Source organism: Sinohyriopsis cumingii, chromosome 3 (assembly GCF_028554795.1).
Source record: "Sinohyriopsis cumingii isolate HCF-2022 chromosome 3, ASM2855479v2, whole genome shotgun sequence".
Lineage (NCBI taxonomy): Eukaryota > Metazoa > Mollusca > Bivalvia > Unionida > Unionidae > Sinohyriopsis > Sinohyriopsis cumingii.
Genome location: NC_142963.1, coordinates 141,974,096 through 141,999,920, shown reverse-complemented (window position 1 = coordinate 141,999,920; position 25,825 = coordinate 141,974,096). Strand labels below are relative to the sequence as shown.

General features: G+C 34.9%; 1 protein-coding gene across 3 annotated transcripts in view; it reads left to right on the top strand.

Moving 5' to 3' along the window:
- Positions 1-25,825, top strand: part of LOC149803978 (uncharacterized) — a 170,245-nt gene that overhangs the window by 100,792 nt on the left and 43,628 nt on the right. For all 3 annotated transcript variants that reach the window (XM_089953833.1, XM_089953832.1, XM_089953834.1), the window contains 4 exons: positions 6,821-6,974; positions 15,758-15,932; positions 17,879-18,033; positions 23,107-23,179. In XM_089953833.1, coding sequence (XP_089809959.1) covers positions 6,821-6,974; positions 15,758-15,932; positions 17,879-18,033; positions 23,107-23,179 — 557 coding nt within the window. The remainder of the gene's footprint in view (positions 1-6,820; positions 6,975-15,757; positions 15,933-17,878; positions 18,034-23,106; positions 23,180-25,825) is intronic.

The following is a 25,825-nucleotide window of genomic DNA, read 5'->3' as shown; positions in this document are numbered from 1 at the left end:
ATGCTATGTAAATAAGAGAGCAATTCACAGACTTGCTAGTGTATGCTATGTAAATATGAGAGCTCTTCATGGACATGCTGGTGTATGCTATGTAAATATGAGAACAATTCATTGACTTGCTAGTGTATGCTATGTAAATATGAGATCAATTCATGGACTCCCTAGTGTATGTTTGTAAATATGAGAGCAATTCGTGGACTTGCTGGTGTATGCTATGTAAATATGAGAGCAATTCACAGACTTGCTAGTGTATGCTATGTAAATATGAGAGCTATTCATGGACATGCTGGTGTATGCTATGCAAATGAGAGCTATTCATGGACTTGCTAGTTTATTCTATCTGAGTATGATAAGCTATTCGTGTACTCACTAGTGTATGCTATGTAAATATGAAATCAATTTATGCACTTGCTAATGTATGCAAAGTAAATATGAGAGCAGTTCATGGACTTGCTGGTGTATGCTATGTAAATATGAGAGCAATTCATGGACTTGCTGCCTAGTGGTTAGAGCGTCCGCCTCAGATGCGGGAGGTTGTGGGTTTGATCCCCGGCCGAGTCATACCAGAGACTTGCAAATATGGTACTAACAGCTGCCTCGCTTGGTGTTCAGCATTAAGAGGTTAGTGTTAGGACTGGTCGGCCTGATGTCAGAATAATGTGACTGGGTGGGACATCATGCTACATGTCTGTGTCATGATGCCTCAGTGCTAGACATCACTATAAACTGCCACATTGCAGACATCATAGCAATATGACTGAAAAATTGTTTAAGCTATGTTAAAAATCAAAATCACATCACATCAAATCACATGGACTTGCTAGTGTATGCTATGTAAATATGAGACCAACTCATGGACTTGCTAGTGTATGCTATGTAAATATGAGACCAATTCATGGACTTGCTAGTGTATGCTATGTAAATATGAGACCAATTCATGGACTTGCTAGTGTATGCTATGTAAATATGAGACCAATTCATGGACTTGCTAGTGTATGCTATGTAAATATGAGACCAATTCATGGACTTGCTAGTGTATGCTATGTAAATATGAGACCAACTCATGGACTTGCTAGTGTATGCTATGTAAATATGAGACCAATTCATGGACTTGCTAGTGTATGCTATGTAAATATGAGACCAACTCATGGACTTGCTAGTGTATGCTATGTAAATATGAGACCAATTCATGGACTTGCTAGTGTATGCTATGTAAATATGAGACCAACTCATGGACTTGCTAGTGTATGCTATGTAAATATGAGACCAATTCATGGACTTGCTTGTGTATGCTATGTAAATATGAGAGAAATTCATGGACTTGCTAGTGTATGCTGTCTGAGTAAGACAAGCTATTCATGGCCTTGCTAGTGTATGCTGTCTGAGTAAGACAAGCTATTCATGGACTTGCTAGTGTATGCTGTCTGAGTAAGACAAGCTATTCATGGCCTTGCTAGTGTATGCTGTCTGAGTAAGACAAGCTATTCATGGACTTGCTAGTAAGTATGAAAGCAGTTCATGCACTTTTCATTCATTTATTTGTCACATGTATGTTGCTGACAATATCAGTGACAACAAGCACAACAACTGCAACAAGAATAAGAATTACAACTACTACTACTAGTGCCTAAGACATTTTATGCTGCCACACCCACCTCACCAGTAGCTTAGTATATTTTTAAAAATGTTTACAAGGAAGACTTGCCATTGAATCCAATGATTTCCATCCCGTGAGTAGGAAATTTTCCATTCAGGACTGAACCATTCCATTACTTTCATTTCTTATAAGCTTTCTTTTCATTCATGGGGTTTCTCAGTCAGCAAAGTCGCTAAGAAGAACATCACAAATATAGTCCATGCAGCGAAATCAGCCCACTACACTACTAAGATCATGGAAAGTTCCAGCTGCAAAGAGCTCTTCGAGATTACTGACAAGCTAATGTCAAGGAACAAATCAACAGCACTTCCAACTACCTTCTCTCCAGTTGACCTTCCGGACATGTTTGCAAATTTTTTCCGTGACAAAGTACAAACCATTAGAGATAAGCTTGACACCACAATTTCAATTGACTCATCGTCACCATACAGTTGGGATACAGAATTTGAGCAGCAACCATTAGCAGCATTTGAACCTGTCTCTATGGATTTCATACGTACAATATCGTCATGAAGAGTGCACCAAAGTCATATGAACTTGATCCAATTCCAACATCACTGCTGCTTGAGTGCTTAGATCCAGTATTGCCTTCACTAACTGATGTTATTAATACCTCTCTCTCATCCGGGGAATTCCCATCATTTTTCAAAGCTGCCATGTAAAGCCTCTGCTGAAGAAACCAACATTAAACCATAACGCTTTAAAGAACTACCACCCAGTTTCTAATCTCCCATTCATTTAAAAAATCTTAGAAAAGGTTGTTCTATCCCAGCTTGTATCTCATCTAAATTCAAACAGTCTTTTTAGCAATGTACAATCTGCATATCGCCCTTGCCACAGTACTGAAACAACTCTTCTAAAAGTAGTTAAGGACATTCTCTCTGCATTGGATAGCGGAAAGATTACAGTCCTCACCCTCCTTGATTTGTCTGCAGCATTTGACACAATAGACCATGATATATTACTTCACTGTCTCCAGCATGTATTTGGCATTCATGGTACAGCCTTACTGTGGTTCAAGTCCTACTTGGTCAACAGAACACAAATTGTATCTGCAAATGGAATACACTCCAACCCAGTTGATCTATGTTGTGGTGTTCCACAGGGGTCTGTTCTTGGATCTGTTCTCTTCATTCTGTACACTCAGTCGCTCTCAAGTGTCATAGATCATCATCCAGTGTCTTATCAATTGTACACTGATGACACGCAAATATACAAATCTAGCCACCCAACTGAAGTTGATGCTAACATCCAAGGTGTAGAGAGGTGCATTTCTGATGTGAAATCATGGATGACTTGTAACAAGCTGCAGATGAATGATGATAAAACTGAGGCCATTCTGATCACAACACAAAGACTTTCTCATTCACATCCTTTACCTAAAACAATAAATATCAGCAATGCCAACATTAAATTCACACAATCAGTACAAAACCTAGGTGTTACTCTGGACAGTACTCTCACATTGCACCAACATGTCATGAACATATGCAAGGCTGCATATCTTGAGCTGAGACGCATCAGCTAAATTTGCAAATATCTTTCAGTTGATGCCACTAAAACACTTGTGTGTTCATTAGTACTTTCAAGTCTAGACTATTGTAACTCAATTCTGTCTGGTTCATCTCAGTATCTACTCCAGAAACTTCAAAATGTTCAAAACACAGTTGCTCAGATCATACTTAGAGTACCACGATCAGAGCACACCTCCCTGCTGCTCTGTACCCTACACTGGCTATCCATTCGATCCAGAATCAAACACAAAATTTGTTCTCTGTGCTACATTTCACTGTCGGACTCTAGTCCAACATACCTATCTGACCTCACCCATGTATACACACCAGCAAGATACTTATGCTCCTCTTCTGACAATCACATACTCATTATTCCCACTATGAAAACAAAGTCATATGGACAGCGTTCTTTTGCATACCAGCGCCCAGCAACGTGGAATGAATTGCCCACTGAACTTAGACACAAAGACACAGTGATCCCATTCAAGAGTGCTCTCAAAACTCACTTATTTCGACAGCAAGAACAAGGTTAAAGACCTAATAATGTTTCCTACCTGAAATATTCTCAGCATGTTTATTATTATTTTTTTAAAAATGTTTTTCTAATTTCATGTTGTTTGTTTTTGTAATATTATTATTATGTTTCTTATCTTATCGGTGTTGTCTAAAGTTGTAAAGCGCTTAGAGCTTCTAAAGATTAGGCGCTATACAAAGTCCTCATTATTATTATTATTATTATTATTATCCAGGTTATCATATTTGTGCGCTGGGTAATTTTATTTGTGGTGGTGTCTGTCGATATTACTGAATGAGCATGAAGGATTTTACTAACCTGAAAACTGCTCCAGTGGCCGAGTGGTTATAGCATCCACCAGTGGATGTGGGAAGTCGTGGGTTTGATACCCGTCCAAGTCATACCAAAGACTTACAAAAATGGTATTAACAGCTGCCTCACTGGGCATTCAGCATTAAGAGGTTAGTGTTAGGACTGGTCGGCCTGATGTCAGGATAATGTGACTGGGTGGGACATCATGATACATGTCTGTGGCATTATGCCGCTGTGTTAGACATCACTATAAACTGCCACATTGCAGACATCATAGCAATATGACTGAAATTTTTGTAAACCTACGTTAAAAATCCAAGATCACATCACATCACTAACCTGAAAAGTAATACATGCCACACCTATTAAACTGGCTCAGAAGGGACAGAAATGTCACCAAACTCCCATTATCACAGGCCAATTACATACCTATGTCAATGCAGAGAGACTGAAATATCACCATTCAGGAGACTCCATGGTCACATGCCAATTACATAACTATGTCAGCAAGGAGACACTGAAATATCGCCTATTAAACTGACTCAAAAGTTACAGAAATGTCACCAATCATTAGACTCAATCATCACAGGACAATTACATTACTATGTCAGTGCAGGAAGATGGAAACAACATCAAAGGTTGTACAGAGAGAGTTAGGTCAGTTAAAGTACAAAATATAATGGCTGAGTGGGTATTATTTTGAATTATAAATGAAAATGTATTATTCAAATGATAGAGCTTGGAATTAGGTAATAGAATTTATATTTAGCAGAATAATATTTGAAGGACAGCAGGAAACCATATATTACGCCCACAAGTTTGAACTGATAGTAAGTCCACTAGTTTGAACTGATGTTTAGACCATTAGTTTGAACTGATGTTAAGCATACCAGTTTGAACTGATGGTAAGCCCACAGGTTTGAAATAATGTTAAGCCCACTAGTTTGAACTGATGGTAAGCCAACTAGTTTGAATTGATGTTAAGCACACCACTTTGAATTGATGGTAAGCCCACTAGTTTGAATTGATGTTAAGCACACCACTTTGAACTGATGGTAAGCCCATTAGTTTGAACTGATGTTAAGCACACCAAATTGAACTGATTGTAAGCCCATTACTTTAAACTAATGCTAAGCCCACTAGTTTGAACTAATAGTGAGCATACTAGTTTGAACCTATGTTAAGTCCACTAGTTTGAACTTCATAGTAAGACCACTAGTTTGATCTCATGTTAAGCCCACTAGTTTGAACTAATGTTAAGCCCATTAGTGTGAACTAATGTTAAGACCACTAGTTTCAACTTCATAGTAAGACCACTAGTTTGAACTGATATTAATCCCATTAGTGTGAACTAATGTTAAGCATACTAGTTTGATCTAATATTGAGCATACTAGTTTGAACTGATAGTAAGTCCACTAGTTTGAACGTCATAGTAAGTCCACTAGTTTGAACTAATGTTATGCCCACTAGTTTGAACTAATGTTAAACCCACTAGTTTGACTAATGTTAAGCCCACTTTTTTGAAGCACAATAGTTTGAACTAATGTTTAGCACACCAGTTTGAACTGATGTTAAGTCCACAAATTTGAACTGATAGTAAGTCCACTAGTTTGAACTGATAGTAAGCCCACTAATTTGAACTAATAGTGTGCCCACTAGTTTGAACTGATAGTAAGTCCACTATTTTGAACTAATAGTGAGCCCACTAGTTTGAACTGATAGTAAGTCCACTATTTTGAACTAATAGTGAGCCCACTAGTTTGAACTGATAGTAAGTCCACTATTTTGAGCTAATTGTGAGCCCACTAGTTTGAACTGATAGTAAGTCCACTATTTGGAACTAATAGTGAGCCCACTAGTTTGAACTGATAGTAAGTCCACTATTTGGAACTAATAGTGAGCCCACTAGTTTGAACTGATAGTAAGTCCACTATTTTGAACTAATAGTGAGCCCACTAGTTTGAACTGATAGTAAGTCCACTATTTTGAACTAATAGTGAGCCCACTAGTTTGAACTGATAGTAAGTCCACTATTTTGAACTAATAGTGAGCCCACTAGTTTGAACTGATAGTAAGTCCACTATTTTGAACTAATAGTGAGCCCACTAGTTTGAACTGATAGTAAGCCCACTTGTTTGAACTGATTGTAAGCATACTAGTTTTGAACTAATAGTGAGCACACTAGTTTGAACTGATGGTAAGCCCACTAGTTTGAACATGAAATGGATGAAATACTTTATGCTGATAATATAGAGACTATTCCAATATTTGATGCTACCAATCGCTACACTAGGGAACACAATATTTTAGAGTTTTAAACTCTTTCTGTTGATTAAAACCTTTTTTCCAATAGTCATTACCTTGTCTTTATTTCACCACATTTAAATTACCAAACCTCTACCCTCAATTTAAACAGTTTTTCCTATCCACAAAAGGTCTCCAATTTAAAGTCAGCATCACTGGAGTTTCCTTCTTTCCTTTAAAGATGTGTTGCCTGACTGTACACATGAACATCATATGCAGACATGTGCATGGACATGACAGTTGTACTAATGTAGGCAGACATATGCATGGACATGACAGTTGTACTAATGTAGGCAGACATGTGCATGGACATAGTTGTACTAATGTATGCAGACATGTGCATGAACATGACAGTTGTATTAATGTATGCAGACATGTGCATGGACATGACAGTTGTATTAATGTACGCAGACATGTGCATGGACATTAACATTGTAAATATATACACATAGGTAGACTATTGTATCAGCATCATAAATGTATAATTATTTACTAATTTGTTACATATTTTATTTCAGTTGGAGATGAAAATCAAGATTGTTTTATTGTACAAGAGGAAAAGAATTACAGTCCTGACATTTTTTCCACAGATCTGTATTTGTCAGTGTCTGTGTCCAGGGAGAAATTGGTTTGGGACCATTCTAACTTGGTTGCAGTTGCAGACTTCTTGAAGTAAGTAAAATTGACTGAAAATCAACAAGTGAAACATGTGACATTCACCTTTAACCTTTTTGCCCTCAGATATATCTCATCCAGAAGACTGAATATAAACAAGTCAGATTTTTCTCTTTAGGACAAGTTTGTAGGCACAGCTGTTCTTTAGTTTTCTTCATTTTTGTCAAGATATCACTTTACTGACAGTGTCAGCATCATTTCAACACATCACTTTATGGACATTGACAGTCCCACAAGATATCACTTTACAAACATTAAGTTTCTTAAGAATATCACTTTGCTGTCACTGACAGTATCATCTGAAGATGTCAATTTACTGACATTGACAGTCTCCTGAGATATTGCTTTAGTGACATTGACAGCCTCTCAAGTTAACAGTGTTATCATCATCAACAATGTTGGGCACTTTTTTCCACAATATTGTGTCCATCATACAGAGCCTGAAGTGGGTATTGTTATAAAATTTTACAATTCATTCACATTTCCATTTTAGCTACCATTGCATCTTTTTTTGTTTATAATCTCAGAAATGCATTCTGTTTTGCATTTATTACATCTGTTTCCTTTCATTTTCATTGATTTGGAATGCACTTACCAAAGTTGAGATTTCCATGTTTGATGGTGTAAAGCTAAAGAAATGAATGTTTTTTCATCGTCTCTTATTAAAATTGTGCTTTAACAAATTTAAAACACTAATAAAGTTTTAAAGGCAACATTGAATTATAATAAAAGAAAACTTTAAAGGAGACTAGAAATCAAAATTTTCCTTCTACGTATGTAATTCTCTACAGATTGTAATTCGACTGACATGTTTATAAATTAAATATCGTAAGCGGGTAGTGATTTTATTGCGTGGAAGATACCACGATTCCGTAAATTGCCGAGTTTTTCCGAGTTTTAATAAGACGACAGATCACGTGGTACCGTGACGCAATACTAGCCAGTCCTCGAATACAAACATAAACATTGGCGAGCGAGGCAGACGGAAGGAGACCACATTTGGGTTGCACATTCAAAACTTGAATCTGCAGTCTGATATAATAGTTTATGTACTGTACTGGTCAGTGTTAAAAGAATTTTTTTAGGCACAGGCCCCGGGCAGGTGACTTAAATAAACTCAAGCCCTGACTGAAATTCCACAAGCACGGACAGTTCATACCTGTCAACTCTCAAGCCGGGAGAAAAACCTCTTGATTTTGGGGGTATTTCCTCATCTACATCTCGATCTCGTAATATCTCTAAATTTTTCGCAGCGAAGTCCCGATAATTACATTATGTCTGTCAATTTTCATTTGTCAGAAGAAGAAAAAACCAACCCCAAACCGTTTATAAATAGATATAACGTATGCAATCCACAGTCTAAGCTGCCACACTGCAGACATCGTAGTGATATGACTGAAAAATTGTTAAAGCTACGTTAAAAATTCAAATCACACGCACACACGTCTAAATCCGGCACTGGACGAAATAATTAATATCACACAACATTTTTTTTTCTTTTTTTTTTCTTCTTCAGTAAATAGGACGTGAAAATTAAACATTATTCAAGTAAATTTCAGATGTTTTTAAACAACTACAACAGTACTATAGTATAACAAAATTAAAAGAATACAATTGTCACCAATTAGCTTAAATGAATGATCACTGTGAAATTTTCTCTGCAAACAAAAATCGCATCTCCATTTCCGCCAAAGAAACTCGGCCAGTTAACACCTGACATTCCTCGACCGTATATGTAAAGTTTAATTACCATAATTAAATTAAAAGGAATAAAACAAAATATACCATGCAGTATATGTGGCCCTAAAGAACTAATTCTGAATAAATATTTTGTTCAGCAAACAGTGTTACATGCATTAAGACTTAAACCTGAAGTCCATGGCATCGTAAGTAACAACAAAATAGGCATCGTTTATTTTGGCAATCAATTGCTGGTGTTTACACACACACACACACACACACACACTGTCGAACAGGGTTTCTTTGAAGTATGTCCGAAGGGCAGTCCTTTTCACAAGATCAATGCAAGGATGGAATATGTTCATCAGTCACATCGGCTTTATTGTGATGTGATGTGATTTTGATTTTTAACGTAGCTTTAACAATTTTTCAGTCATATCGCTACGATGTCTGCAATGTGGCAGTTTATAGTGATGTCTAGCACTGGGGCATCATGCCGCAGACATGTAGCATGATGTCCCACCCAGTCACATTATCCTGACACCAGGCCGACCAGTCCTAACACTAACCTCTTAATGCTGAACGCCAAGCGAGGCAGCTGTTAGTACCATTTTAAAAGTCTTTCGTATGACTCGGCCGGGGATCGAACCCACGACCTCCCGCATCCGAGGCGGACGCTCTAACCACTAGGCCACCGGAACGGTCACATCGGCTTTATTGTTTGCGTACTTAAATCAAAACTTTAGCTATTTTGCAATTTAGCCAGAGCTGACCAGAATATGCAAAATGGGCTTGTCCTGGGGGAATAATAAGGCGTATCACATGGAGAAAAGGTACGTCCCATGGGCGCTCGCACATTGGGGCAAGGGGTTGGGTCAATAGTCCCCCCCCCCAGTTTCTATTGTCAGCCATTTAATGTGAAACTTTGACCTCTTTTCTTTTAATCGCTGTTATTTAAACTGCCCAAGGAATAATTTTATATCAGTTCCAATCATTACAGATTACCGTTTATACATACTACATGTATACAATGATTTTTTTTTTAAATTTGTAATTTTTATAAGATTACTGAAAATTGTGTTTTCTCGAAACACGACAGGTTTAGAATATTATTTTTGGCAAAGCCTCCATTTGATTAAAATCAAATCTAAATTTCACCTTCGACAGTATTGATTTGATTTAGATTGTGCATGCATGTCAACATCTTGAAAATACATTTACTAATTTCACCAGCGCGATCAAAGTTTCCTCAGGCAAACAATTTTTGTTTCGACAAGCCTGACGGGCACCTCATTTTGAATACAGGATGGGCCGGAACTAAAACCAGAGGGACCCAGGGTGTCGGGCTATCCGATTTATTTTTAGCACTGCTGGTGTAGATAAAAGATCTGTGAATTGATTGTTGCATTTTGTGGTCACTTACTCGGCCTTCTGCCTATTTTCGTAACTCGCACGTTCAACACTTTTCCCAGGATTTAAAATATTCAACGTTATGTCTGGAACAGAGTCAACTTTTGTCTAAGCCTAGCATTTGCGTATCCTTGAGCTGCCATTTTTTCAGAATCCCTGTCGTAACAGTTCTTTGAGAAATGTAACGAGCACATAGGGCTGTATGGTGTTGCTTTGAAATCGACTCGTCTGTAATAATGTATCCATTCTTTCACTATGCCTTTATCTTTCGGAAAAGAAAAAAAAAGTGTTGTCCACTGGCTTTTCTTAATGTTTTATTACACCCGTAAGCAACGCAAAACGGTATTGTCTTTTACTCTGGCAACTCCCACTTGGGCTGCTGGAGTCGCTACTATGACGTCACATCCCGAAAGTAACCGAATAGGCGCGGAAATTTTGCATACGAGGTCACGGAAATTCAGCTCCTAGAAGATAGGCCAATATTTTAATATTGGCATTTCGGTCGCAGATGATACTTCAGAATAAGGTTTACTGCTATAGTACCTTTATTATTATCCAATATTTCCATTGGTTTCTGGTCTCCTTTAACTAACTGCAACAAAGGTAACAATATAGAATGTCAGGAGATTTATATTTCTTATTTAATTTCACTCAGTTAACAATTGTACAGGTAAGACTCATGGTGATGATGTAATCACATCAGTGGTAGTTAGAAAAAATTAACAATTTGAAAGTAGTGAGAAAAAAATTCTGTCAGTGTAAAGAATTTGTTCCTGAATTATCATGCAAAATAGCATTTGACTGGAAATTTAGCTGCAGCCTGAAATATAGGTATCTAGATTTTCAAAGTAATTCAGGTTTAATATTTGTTTTCATGTATCATTGATCATTTTTTTGTTTTGTTTCCTTCATACAGCATTCATCATTCATCATTTGATTTGTGTCTTCTGTTTCCTTCATACTGTATTCAACATTTCATTTGTGTCTTCCGTTTCCTACATACTGCATTCATCTGTTTCCTTCATTTTAATAATAATAATAATAATAATAATAATAATGAGGACTTTGTATAGTGCCTAATCTTTAGAAGCTCTAAGCACTTTACAACATTAGACAACACCAATAACATAAAAAACATATATAATGATATTATTACAACAAATAAAACACCATGAAATTATAAAACATAAAAAACCATGCTGAAAATATTTAAGTTAAGGAACATTATTAGGTCTTTAAGTTTGTTCTTGCAGTTGAAATAAGTGAGTTTTAAGAGCACTCTTGAATGGGATCACTGTGTCTTTGTGTCTAAGTTCAGTTGGCAATTCATTCCACATTGCTGGGCCCTGGTATGCAAAAGAATGTTGTCCATATGACTTCATTTTCATAGTGGGAATAATGAGTATACGATTGTCAGAAGGGGAGTGTAAGTATCTATGTTGGACTGGAGTCTGTCAGTGAAACGTAGCACAGAGAACAAATTTTGTGTTTGATTCTGGATCGAATGGATAGCCAGTGTAGGGTACAGAGCAGTGGGGAGGTGTGCTCTGATTGTGGTACTCTAAATATGATCCAAGCAGCTGTGTTTTGAAAGTTTTTAAGTTTCTGAAGTAGATGTTGAGATGAACCAGACAGAATTGAGTTACAATAGTCCAGTCTTGAAAGTACTAATGAACACACAAGTGTTTTAGTGGCATCAACTGAAAGATATTTGCGAATTGAGCTGATGCGTCTCAGCTCAAGATATGCAGCCTTGCATATGTTCATGACATGTTAGTGCAACGTGATAGTACTGTCCAGAGTGACACCTAGGTTTCGTACTGACTGTTTGAATTTAATGTTGGTGTTACTGATATGTATTGTTTGAGGCAAAGGATGTGACTGAGAAAGTCTTTGTGTTGTGATCAGAATGGCCTCAGTTTTATCATCATTCATCTTGCAGCTTGTTACATGTCATCCATGATTTCACATCAGAAATGCACCTCTCTACACCTTGGATGGTAGCATCAACTTCAGTTGGGTGGCTAGATTTGTATATTTGGGTGTCGTCAGCATACAGTTGGTGAGACACTGGATGATGATCTATGATACTTGAGAGTGGCTGAGTGTATAGAATGAAGAGAACAGGTCCAAGAACAGACCCCTGTGGAACACCACAGCATAGATTAACTGGGCTGGAGTGTATTCCATTTGCAGACACAATTTGTGACCTGTTGACCAAGTAGGACTTGAACCACAGTAAGGCTGTATCATGAATGCCAGATACATGCCAGAGACAGTGAAGTAATATATCATGGTCTATTGTGTCAAATGCTGCAGACAAATCAAGGAGGGTGAGGACTGTAATCTTTCCACTATCCAAAGCAGAGAGAATGTAATTAACTACATTTAGAAGAGTAGTTTCAGTACTGTGGCAAGGGCGATATGCAGATTGTACATTGCTAAAAAGACTGTTTGAATACAGATGAGATACAAGTTAGGATAGAACAACCTTATCTAAGATTTTTTATATGAATGGGCGATTAGAAATTGGGTGGTAGTTCTATAAATCATTATGGTCGAGTGTTGGTTTCTTCAGCAGAGGCTTTACAGTGGTGGTTTTGAAAAATGATGGGAATGATGGGAGAGAGAAGTATTAATAACATCAGTTAGTGAAGGCAATACTGGATCTAAGTACTCAAGCAGCAATGATGTTGGAATTGGATCAAGTTCACGTGACTTTGGTGCATTCTCCATCATGATTGTACGTACAAAATCCATAGAGACAGGTTCAAATGCTGCTAATGGTTGCCGCTCAAATTCTGTATCCCAGCTGTAATATGGTGATGACGAGTCAATTGAAATTGTGTTGTCAAGCTTATCTCTAATGGTTTGTACTTTGTCACGGAAGAAATTTGCAAACAAGTCCAGAAGGTCGACTAGAGAGAAGGTAGTTGGAAGTGTTGTAGATTTGTTCCTTGACATTAGCTTGTTAGTAATCTCAAAGAGCTCTTTGCAGCTGGAACTTTCCATGATCTTAGTACTGTAGTGGGCTGATTTCGCTGCATGGACTATGTGATGATCTTCTTAGCAGCTTCATAGATTTGCTTATGAATAGTGACTCTGGTGGAAAGCCAAAGCCTCTCAGCTTTACTGTGGTCTCTTTTAGCAGTGCAAAGCTGGTCCCTAACACTGCTATACCATGGAGAACACTTTTGAATTGATACTCTGCATTTGGTGGTTGGGGCATGTTTGTCGACCAATGAACGCAGGCAGTTATCAAGTTATTCTGCTGTAGGAGGTAGGCAAGTTGTTAGGTTAGCTTGGATATCATGCATTAGTTTGGTTCTATTTATCATACAGAGGTTTCTCTTAGTAGCAAATAAAGGTGGAGGGTTAGAAACTGATATGTCAAGATGGCATATAATGCAGAGGTGATCTGATGCAAGTTCGTGGGATACCAGGGAGGAACATAGAATATTATCATCAGGTCTATGAAGACTCCAGTCTAAAATGTGACCATGTTTATGGGTGGGTTGGTTAACTGACTGTTTGAAGTTGAAAACATTATTGTAATCTAAGAGTTTTGATGTGTTTGGGTTTCCAAGACAAACAAAGTGAAAAATGAAATCTCCAAGAATAATCAGGTTGCCACCTATCAAATTTCCATACTTCAGGAGATTTGGAATCTTCTCCAAAAAGAGAGCTTCAGTCAGCTTGTTTTTTCTACTAGGAGGAGGGCGGTATAGGCATAAAAAATGGACTGACCTTTGTTCTAGTGTAAGTGTGGTTTGGACTAGTTCAAATGATGTGTGGTATAAACTGAAAATTGTGGTGTGGCTAAGATGTTTGATCATGGAGTTCTTTGTGATGACAGCAATTCCATCTTCACAAGAGTGGTGGGGGAATGACTTGATTGAGTAACCAGTGGGTGTTATATCCGTGCACTTGGAAAAAGACGTCAATATCCTGATTGTTGATAAAATTAACTATTTCTGTGCGCTTTAAACTATTTCTGTGCGCTTTACTGGTGGTCCTACTGATTGGGCATTGAATAATGCATTACGCAGAGGTATCTCTTGTATAGTTGACACAAAGGTTGATGATTTAATAGGAATTTGAATTAGGTTATCTAAATTAATGGTCAAATTTTTAAATTGTTGAGATAACTGGTATTATTCCCTCTTGTTCTATGCCGGCCAGCTTTGAAATGACGTTTCTTTTTTCGCTTATGTTTACATTTAAGCAATGATGACTCTAGTTGCATTTCGTTTAGTCTAGAGCACAGTGTAGTGTGGAGAGCCAAGGAGTGGTCATTTAAAGCAATTAATGAGGGTCCATCATAGCATAAATGGATTGACTGGCGAGTATCACATTATGGTGGTTTGTTCAACAACAAAGGAAGTTGTAGCAGTGGAGCAAGACAGCTGAGAAAAAGTATACTTGTTCTCATTTCCAAAACAAGGAGATGAAGTAACACATACGAACTGTACAGCCAATGCATGATGAACACAATAACGTAGACGATGACAGGCAACAAGCACATTTATCATGAAAAACAGCACAAAAAACAGAACAGCTGCTTCAAGCCAGTTAAGTGATAGTGACCATCTTGTCAATATCACAACATATCACATTTTCATTAATTCCGCTTCATGATTGCAGTTATTCTGCATTTTCTTTTTTATTTAACCAGTTTCAGTGTGTGTGTGTGTTTATTTCACATATGTATCTGTATTCAACTACAACTTTGGCATAGTATTGCTACACATCTAAAGTTTAACCCTTGTATCCAACATGGATTCCAGTCTCACCTGCATTACTTGCAAGGCACATCATGCAGAATACTTTTTTTGTCATGCCTGCCTTCATGGAAGCCCAATATACCAATCACTGTACAGCTGTCTGTCAGTCCCACTATACCAATCACTGTACAGCTGTCTGTCAGTCCCAATATACCAATCACTGTACAGCTGTCTGTCAGTCCCAATATACCAATCACTGTACAGCTGTCTGTCAGTCCATTAAGGTTATTGTCTCATACATAAGCTTAATTTATAGATTTTTTTAACTTTCTAACTAAATCGGGATGGGGTGTATCATTTTCCTTTGATTTGCTTGATTTTAATGATGTAGATATATTTCAAGTACGATGTAGAGTTATCAGCTTAAGTTTTAGGTTTTTTGCTGATAAGGTTTTGAGAAGATGTGATTCAGCAGCAGCAACTAAACTCAGGAGTTAAACTTAACTCAGGACATAAACTTAACTCAGGAGTTAAACTTAACTCAGGACTTAAACTTAACTCAGGAGTTAAACTTAACTCAGGACTTAAACTTAACTCTAGCAATCTGATTTAATAAAATTTAAGTCCGACTTTTGAAATAAATTAACCAGTCAGATGTCCAAAGTGTAGGCTTGTGTTGGTGAAATTGGAGCGAGGTTAATTAGGTGCAAAGTCTGGTTTAAGCAGAAACAAATTAATACATTTTTTATGAACAGTTAACTGAATAAAACAATACAAGATATTTTTTTCTAATTTTAAAATTTATGGTATTCAACCACTAAAAAGCAACAACAAAGTAAGAACTGACATTAAAACTTTGAAAGAAAAGTATAAAATATGCCATATCTTAAAATATGATCAACATTCATTAGAATAGAAATTTACACATTTCAAGACTAGATATTCTGTCATTATTTTGCAATGCAGCCAATTCAGAGGAGTACTATGGAGAGTGCCTGGTAATCTGTTGAAATTTGAAGGAGGACCATTGCTGAATGTCTACACCCTGCTGACATCTTTCCTACCCCTTAGAGTTTATTTGTATCCCATAGTGAAAACCACTAGCTTGACACAATTGCTGGACACAGGACAGCAGCAAATGGTAAGATATAAAGTTAATGAAATCAATGAGGTGATCTTTCCACATTCTGATTTAGATTTTTGCTTATATCATCAAGATCTTGGACAAGTTTTGTAAGGAGCACGATACACACATATTAATGAGGTGATCTTGCATCCATTTAGCTGAGCTTGGTACCACACTGGAAGCCATATTTATAATCTGACTGCGTTCACACTTGAAATCTGGATTTATATGATCAAGGTCATTAAGAAACTTTATAATTAATATGATCCAAACATATTAATGAGGTGATCTTGCATCTAGTTGACTGAGCTTGTTACCAATCTGGGAGCCATATTTATCATCTGATTGGACCACACTGGTGGCCTAGTGGTTAGAACATCCACCTCAGTTGCAGGAGGTCGCAGGTTTGAACCCCAGCTGAGTCATACCAAAAACTTAAAAATGGTACTAACAGCTGCCTTACTAGGTCCTCAGCATTAAGAGGTTAGTATTAGGAATGGTCATCTGGTGCAAGGATGATGTGACTGGGTGGGACATCATGCTACAAGTCTGCAGCATGGTGCCCCCAGTGCTAGACATTACTATAGACTGCCACACTGCAGACATCATAGCGATATGACTGAAACATTGTTAAAGTTACATTAAAAATCCAAATCACTCACACTCACTCACTGATTATGATGAAACTTGAAATATTGACTAACATCATCAAGATCATGGAGGAACTTGATCGTTAATGAGACTCATGTATATTAATGAGGTAATCTTGCATCTGATTGGCTGACTTTGTTACCACTTCGAAATTTTGATCAAACTTGAAATGTGTTCTTATATCATCAGGATCTTAGATGTGTTAGATAATGAGTGAATTACTGATCTTGCTTCTGATTGGCTGATCTTGCTAACACAATGAAGGCGGTAGTTCTGATACAGTTTTGATCATTCTTGGAATATATCATTACAGTCTTGAATAAGTTCAGGAATTCACACAAGATAATAATGAGATGAGTTGTGCAGGATCGATATATTTTAATATGATCTTGGATGTTACCACTTGAGACCATTCTTGATCCAGTTTTTATCAAACTTAAATCACTATGAGCAAAATACATGCATATTATAGAGGTGATTTTACACTTGATTGGCTGAGCATATTTCAGCTTGTGAGAGTGTATTTCTATCCTGATTTTAATCAAACTTGGTAAATAGGTTAAGATTGTCAAGAAGATGAATGATTTTTCTTATGGGTGCAACCTATGCATAGTCATGAGGTGATCTTGGGTGGGAATGGCTGTTTTTTTTACTGCTCTAGAGACTGTATTTTTAAGAGGGTAATGATTATTGATCAAACTTGGTCAAAAGGCCTATGTCATCAAGCTCTTGTTAAGGACGATTATCATGCATATTATTTATTTATGTTGTTTGGGGGTTTAATTTCATTTCTCATAGCAAGATAAGCTATACATGGCAGCCAGTATAACTGGTGGAGGAGGAACCCAAGAAAATCCTGGTAAGATTATCAGTGACCCATGGAAGCGACTGGCAAGCTTTCTCACATACCCACATTGTCCGAGCCAGGGACACAAACCCATGTGGACAAAGGTGAGTTGGTAGTGGTCAGTACAGGTGGGCGCTTCTGACGTCTTGGCCACCTGGGTGATTTTATCTCAAAAAGATTTTTTTTATCTGGATCTAGTGAAGTGGATAAAATCAGGTTGAAATAAAGTTTGGCACATTGTATACTACATAGTTTAACACAGTCATGTGGTTTTACTGCATAAGCCTTCTTATTAAAATGGTCAACTGTTAAGTTGTTTGACCCAGTTAAGCAATATAAGACCCACATGGTTGTCTTGTTAAACTTGGCAATTTTATTGGGTTAGATTCCTTTTCAATTTAAACTCAAGGAAATAAACTGTATGACAAAAGTATGTAACTAATTTATTTTTCTTTTGTTTCAGTCTCATGTTAAAGACTTGCTACAAGCAGTGTCAAATGGGATAGACAGTGGTCAAGTGCTGCTGGACACAATAAAAATGACCATTGTCCAGTATCTTTTAGCCACAGAGGTGGCTTTGCTGTCCACAAGGAATTCATCTGACCATAAAACATTGCAGTAAGTATAGACCACAGTAAAGTACATAATTATGCAGGTAATATTACTTCTAATGTATAAATGTTAGCCTGACTTGGTAATATTACTTCTAATGTATAAATGTTAGCCTGACTTGGTAATATTGCTTCTAATGTATAAATGTTAACCTGACTTGGTAATATTACTTCTAATGTATAAATGTTAGCCTGACTTGGTAATATTACTTCTAATGTATAAATGTTAACCTGACTTGGTAATATTACTTCTAATGTATAAATGTTAACCTGACTTGGTAATATTACTTCTAATGTATAAATGTCAACCTGACTTAGTAATATTACTTCTAATGTATAAATGTTAACCTGACTTGGTAATATTACTTCTAATGTATAAATGTTAACCTGACTTGGTAATATTACTTCTAATGTATAAATGTTAGCCTGACTTGGTAATATTACTTCTAATGTATAAATGTTAACCTGACTTGGTAATATTACTTCTAATGTATAAATGTTAACCTGACTTGGTAATATTACTTCTAATGTATAAATGTTAGCCTGACTTGGTAATATTACTTCTAATGTATAAATGTTAGCCAGACTTGGTAATATTACTTCTAATGTATAAATGTTAACCTGACTTGGTAATATTACTTCTAATGTATAAATGTTAGCCTGACTTGGCAGTCCTACTTCTAATGTATAAATGTTAGCCTGACTTGGCAATCCTACTTCTAATGTATAAATGTTAGCCTGACTTGGTAATATTACTTCTAATGTATAAATGTTAGCCTGACTTGGTAATATTACTTCTAATGTATAAATGTTAACCTGACTTGGTAATATTACTTCTAATGTATAAATGTTAGCCTGACTTGGTAATCCTACTTCTAATGTATAAATGTTAGCCTGACTTGGTAATATTACTTCTAATGTATAAATGTTAGCCTGACTTGGTAATATTACTTCTAATGTATAAATGTTAACCTGACTTGGTAATATTACTTCTAATGTATAAATGTTAGCCTGACTTGGCAATCCTACTTCTAATGTATAAATGTTAGCCTGACTTGGTAATATTACTTCTAATGTATAAATGTTAGCCTGACTTGGTAATATTACTTCTAATGTATAAATGTTAACCTGACTTGGTAATATTACTTCTAATGTATAAATGTTAACCTGACTTGGTAATATTACTTCTAATGTATAAATGTTAACCTGACTTGGTAATCTTACTTCTAATGTATAAATGTTAACCTGACTTGGTAATATTACTTCTAATGTATAAATGTTAACCTGACTTGGTAATATTACTTCTAATGTATAAATGTTAGCCTGACTTGGTAATATTACTTCTAATGTATAAATGTTAGCCTGACTTGGTAATATTACTTCTAATGTATAAATGTTAGCCTGACTTGGTAATATTACTTCTAATGTATAAATGTCAACCTGACTTGGTAATATTACTTCTAATGTATAAATGTTAGCCTGACTTGGCAGTCCTACTTCTAATGTATAAATGTTAGCCTGACTTGGTAATATTACTTCTAATGTATAAATGTTAGCCTGACTTGGTAATATTACTTCTAATGTATAAATGTTAGCCTGACTTGGTAATATTACTTCTAATGTATAAATGTTAACCTGACTTGGTAATATTACTTCTAATGTATAAATGTTAGCCTGACTTGGTAATCCTACTTCTAATGTATAAATGTTAGCCTGACTTGGTAATATTACTTCTAATGTATAAATGTTAGCCTGACTTGGTAATATTACTTCTAATGTATAAATGTTAACCTGACTTGGTAATATTACTTCTAATGTATAAATGTTAGCCTGACTTGGCAGTCCTACTTCTAATGTATAAATGTTAGCCTGACTTGGCAGTCCTACTTCTAATGTATAAATGTTAGCCTGACTTGGCAGTCCTACTTCTAATGTATAAATGTTAGCCTGACTTGGTAATATTACTTCTAATGTATAAATGTTAGCCTGACTTGGTAATATTACTTCTAATGTATAAATGTTAGCCTGACTTGGTAATATTACTTCTAATGTATAAATGTTAACCTGACTTGGCAATCCTACTTCTAATGTATAAATGTTAGCCTGACTTGGCAATATTACTTCTAATGTATAAATGTTAGCCTGACTTGGTAATATTACTTCTAATGTATAAATGTTAACCTGACTTGGTAATATTACTTCTAATGTATAAATGTTAACCTGACTTGGTAATCTTACTTCTAATGTATAAATGTTAGCCTGACTTGGTAATCTTACTTCTAATGTATAAATGTTAGCCTGACTTGGTAATATTACTTCTAATGTATAAATGTTAGCCTGACTTGGTAATATTACTTCTAATGTATAAATGTCAACCTGACTTAGTAATATTACTTCTAATGTATAAATGTTAACCTGACTTGGTAATATTACTTCTAATGTATAAATGTTAGCCTGACTTGGTAATATTACTTCTAATGTATAAATGTTAACCTGACTTGGTAATATTACTTCTAATGTATAAATGTTAGCCTGACTTGGTAATATTACTTCTAATGTATAAATGTCAACCTGACTTAGTAATATTACTTCTAATGTATAAATGTTAACCTGACTTGGTAATATTACTTCTAATGTATAAATGTTAACCTGACTTGGTAATATTACTTCTAATGTATAAATGTTAGCCTGACTTGGTAATATTACTTCTAATGTATAAATGTTAGCCTGACTTGGTAATATTACTTCTAATGTATAAATGTTAACCTGACTTGGTAATATTACTTCTAATGTATAAATGTTAACCTGACTTGGTAATATTACTTCTAATGTATAAATGTTAGCCTGACTTGGTAATATTACTTCTAATGTATAAATGTTAGCCAGACTTGGTAATATTACTTCTAATGTATAAATGTTAACCTGACTTGGTAATATTACTTCTAATGTATAAATGTTAGCCTGACTTGGCAGTCCTACTTCTAATGTATAAATGTTAGCCTGACTTGGCAGTCCTACTTCTAATGTATAAATGTTAGCCTGACTTGGTAATATTACTTCTAATGTATAAATGTTAGCCTGACTTGGTAATATTACTTCTAATGTATAAATGTTAACCTGACTTGGCAATCCTACTTCTAATGTATAAATGTTAGCCTGACTTGGTAATATTACTTCTAATGTATAAATGTTAACCTGACTTGGTAATATTACTTCTAATGTATAAATGTTAACCTGACTTGGTAATATTACTTCTAATGTATAAATGTTAACCTGACTTGGTAATATTACTTCTAATGTATAAATGTTAGCCTGACTTGGTAATGTTACTTCTAATGTATAAATGTTAGCCTGACTTGGTAATATTACTTCTAATGTATAAATGTTAGCCTGACTTGGTAATATTACTTCTAATGTATAAATGTTAGCCTGACTTGGCAGTCCTACTTCTAATGTATAAATGTTAACCTGACTTGGCAATCCTACTTCTAATGTATAAATGTTAGCCTGACTTGGTAATATTACTTCTAATGTATAAATGTTAGCCTGACTTGGTAATATTACTTCTAATGTATAAATGTTAACCTGACTTGGTAATATTACTTCTAATGTATAAATGTTAGCCTGACTTGGTAATCTTACTTCTAATGTATAAATGTTAACCTGACTTGGTAATATTACTTCTAATGTATAAATGTTAACCTGACTTGGTAATCTTACTTCTAATGTATAAATGTTAGCCTGACTTGGTAATATTACTTCTAATGTATAAATGTTAGCCTGACTTGGTAATATTACTTCTAATGTATAAATGTTAACCTGACTTGGTAATATTACTTCTAATGTATAAATGTTAACCTGACTTGGTAATATTACTTCTAATGTATAAATGTTAACCTGACTTGGTAATATTACTTCTAATGTATAAATGTTAGCCTGACTTGGTAATATTACTTCTAATGTATAAATGTTAGCCTGACTTGGTAATATTACTTCTAATGTATAAATGTCAACCTGACTTGGTAATATTACTTCTAATGTATAAATGTTAGCCTGACTTGGCAGTCCTACTTCTAATGTATAAATGTTAGCCTGACTTGGCAATCCTACTTCTAATGTATAAATGTTAGCCTGACTTGGTAATATTACTTCTAATGTATAAATGTTAGCCTGACTTGGTAATATTACTTCTAATGTATAAATGTTAGCCTGACTTGGTAATATTACTTCTAATGTATAAATGTTAGCCTGACTTGGTAATATTACTTCTAATGTATAAATGTTAGCCTGACTTGGTAATATTACTTCTAATGTATAAATGTTAACCTGACATGGTAATATTACTTCTAATGTATAAATGTTAGCCAGACTTAGTAATATTACTTCTAATGTATAAATGTTAACCTGACTTAGTAATCTTACTTCCAATGTATAAATGCATCACTGGAAAGAGTCATAATATTTTTAGCAAGTCTTGGAGGAGAGCTGGGTTTATGACTGGGGGTGGGGTGGCCTCATCCATAATAAAACTATAAAAACTAGAAAGTAAAATGCAATTGGCATACCATATTAACATTTGTACCAGATGTGAAAAAATAGACATATGATGTGTATAGGATAAAAATAGCATTGTAAATGGGCTAAATATTATCTTTGATTGAATAGCATTATAAAAAGCTAAATATAATCTTTGAAAGAATTGCATTATAACATGGTAAATTCAGTTAAATAGAATTATAACCAGCAAAATATATTCTTGAATTGAAAAGCTTTATAGCAAGTTTAATATTATCTTTAATTGAATAGTATTATGACAAGCTAAATATGATCTTTAATTGAAGATGAAAAGTGTTTTAACAAGCTAAATATTATCTTTAATTGAAGATGAAAAGTGTTTTAACAAGCTAAATATTATCTTTAATTGAATAGCATTATAACAAGCTAAATATCATCTTTCATTGAATAGTATTGTGACAGGCTTAACACTCTAATTGAATAGATTAAAACTAGAAGAATATTGTTTTCAACTGAGTAGCATGGTAACCAAATGAATTCTCTATAAGATTACTTTACATTTCAGGTGTAGAGGATGTTTTCAAGTGTTGGAAATGGAGATGATTTGTCACACTGTGTCCAGGTGTGATCCTATTCAGGTGTGATGAATAGTAAATTAATTTATTTGTGCAGTTGATAATATATACTATATATTGAGTAACGTTGTCACATGAAAATTTTAAAGTTGGGTAAATACAATTTTGGCATTTTTTTTGACATGTTTTGTAATATATAGAAATATAAGCAACACACTGTAAGTAATATAAAGAAATAGAAACCACACTTTGAGAAATATATGGAAATAGAAGCAACACACCTTGAGTAATATACAGAAATAGAAGGAACACACCTTGAGTAATATAAAATAGAAAGAACACACTTTGAGTAATATATAGAAATAGAAGCAACATACCCTCAGCAGTATGTAGAAATAGAAGCAACACACCTTGAGTAATGTATAGAAATAGAAGCAACACACTTTTAGTAATATTTAGAAATAGAAGTAACACAATTTGATATATAAAAATAGAAGCAACACACCTTCAGTAATATATAGAAATAGAAGCAACACATCTTGAATAATGCATAGAAACAGAAGCAACACACCTTGAGTAATTTATAGAAATAGAAGTAACACACCTTGAGTAATATATAGAAATAGAAGCAACACACCTTGAGTAATTTATAGAAATAGAAGCAACACACTTTGAGTAATTTATAGAGATAGAAGTAACACACCTTGAGTAATATATAGAAATAGAAGCAACACACTTTGATATATAAAAATAGAAGCAACACACCTTCATTAATATATAGAAATAGAAGCAACACACCTTCATTAATATATAGAACTAGAAGCAACACACCTTGAGTAATATATAGAAATAGAAGCAACACATCTTCAATAATGCATAGAAATAGAAGCAACACACCTTGAATAATTTATAGAAATAGAAGCAACACATCTTGAGTAATATATAGAAATAGAAGCAACACATATTGAATAATGCATATAAGTATAGACAATGCACCTTGAGTAATGAATAGAAACAGAAGCAACACATCTTGAGTAATAAATAGAAACAGAAGCAACACATCTTGAGTAATAAATAGAAACAGAAGCAACACATCTTGAGTAATAAATAGAAACAGAAGCAACACATCTTGAGTAATAAATAGAAACAGAAGCAACACATCTTGAGTAATAAATAGAAACAGAAGCAACACATCTTGAGTTATAGAAATAGAAGAAACACACCTTCAGTAATGTATAGAAATAGAAGCAACACGTCTTGAATAACATATATAGCAATAGAAGCATCACACCTTGAGTAATATATAGAAATAGAAGCAACACATCTTGAATAACATATATAGCAATAGAAGCAACACACCTTGAGTAATATATAGAAATAGAAGCAACACATCTTGAATAACATATATAGCAATAGAAGCAACACACCTTGAGTAATATATAGCAATAGAAGCAACACATCTTGAATAACATATATAGCAATAGAAGCAACACACCTTGAGTAATATATAGAAATAGAAGCAACACACCTTGAATAACATATATAGAAATAGAAGCAACACACCTTGAGTAATATATAGAAATAGAAGCAACACACCTTGAATAACATATATAGCAATAGAAGCAACACCTTGAGTAATATATAGAAATAGAAGCAACACATCTTGAATAACATATATAGAAATAGAAGCAACACACCTTGAATAACATATATAGCAATAGAAGCAACACACCTTGAGTAATATATAGAAATAGAAGTAACACATCTTGAATAACATATATAGCAATAGAAGCAACACATCTTGAATAAAATATATAGCAATAGAAGCAACACATCTTGAATAACATATATAGCAATAGAAGCAACACATCTTGAATAACATATATAGCAATAGAAGCAACACACAGTAAACTCATTCTTTTAAAGAATGATAAAAACTAGAACTGTCAGCAAATTATTTTTAAGAAAGGCTAGACTTGCACACAGAATTTCAAAAAACATAGTCGCATTATATTTCAAGGAACTATTTCATGCTTGAAAACGAGGCAACACTCCCAATTTAATATCAGTTTCAGCTAACAACCTTTCCATTCTAAAACCAAGTAACTCATTCAGAAAAGTTTGACATATTTGGGGTGACTAATTTAGAATCTCAAAGGAGATTAGAGAAAGTACAAATATAAATGCATTTCATTATGAAATCTGATTCAGTGGATGATTTGGATTTGGAATTTTTTAAACTTAGCTTTGACATTTTTTCATTCATATCTCTACGATGTCTGCATCATGCCGCAGACATGTAGCATCATGTCCCACCCAGTCACATTATCCTGACACCTGGCCGACCAGTCCTAACACTAACCTCTTAATGCTGAGCACGTAGCGAGGCAGCTGTTAGTACCATTTTTATAAGTCATTTATATGACTTGGCCGGGGTTCAAACCCATGACCTTCTGCATCCAAGACAGTCGCTCTAACCACTAGGCCACCAGAGTGGTTCATTCATTAGATGAAAAGTAGAACCTGTTTGATTTGACAAGTAGATTACAACTTAAAAGTATACATTTTCAAACCTTCCACTTTGTTGTCTCATTAAGAGGATTAGTTCCATGCCTGGGATTTGAAGATTGATCAGGCATTAAAACGTGTTTTTAGCTCAGAAGGCTGTCAAGACCTAGCAAGTTCATACTGTTGTCCTGCATACAGTAG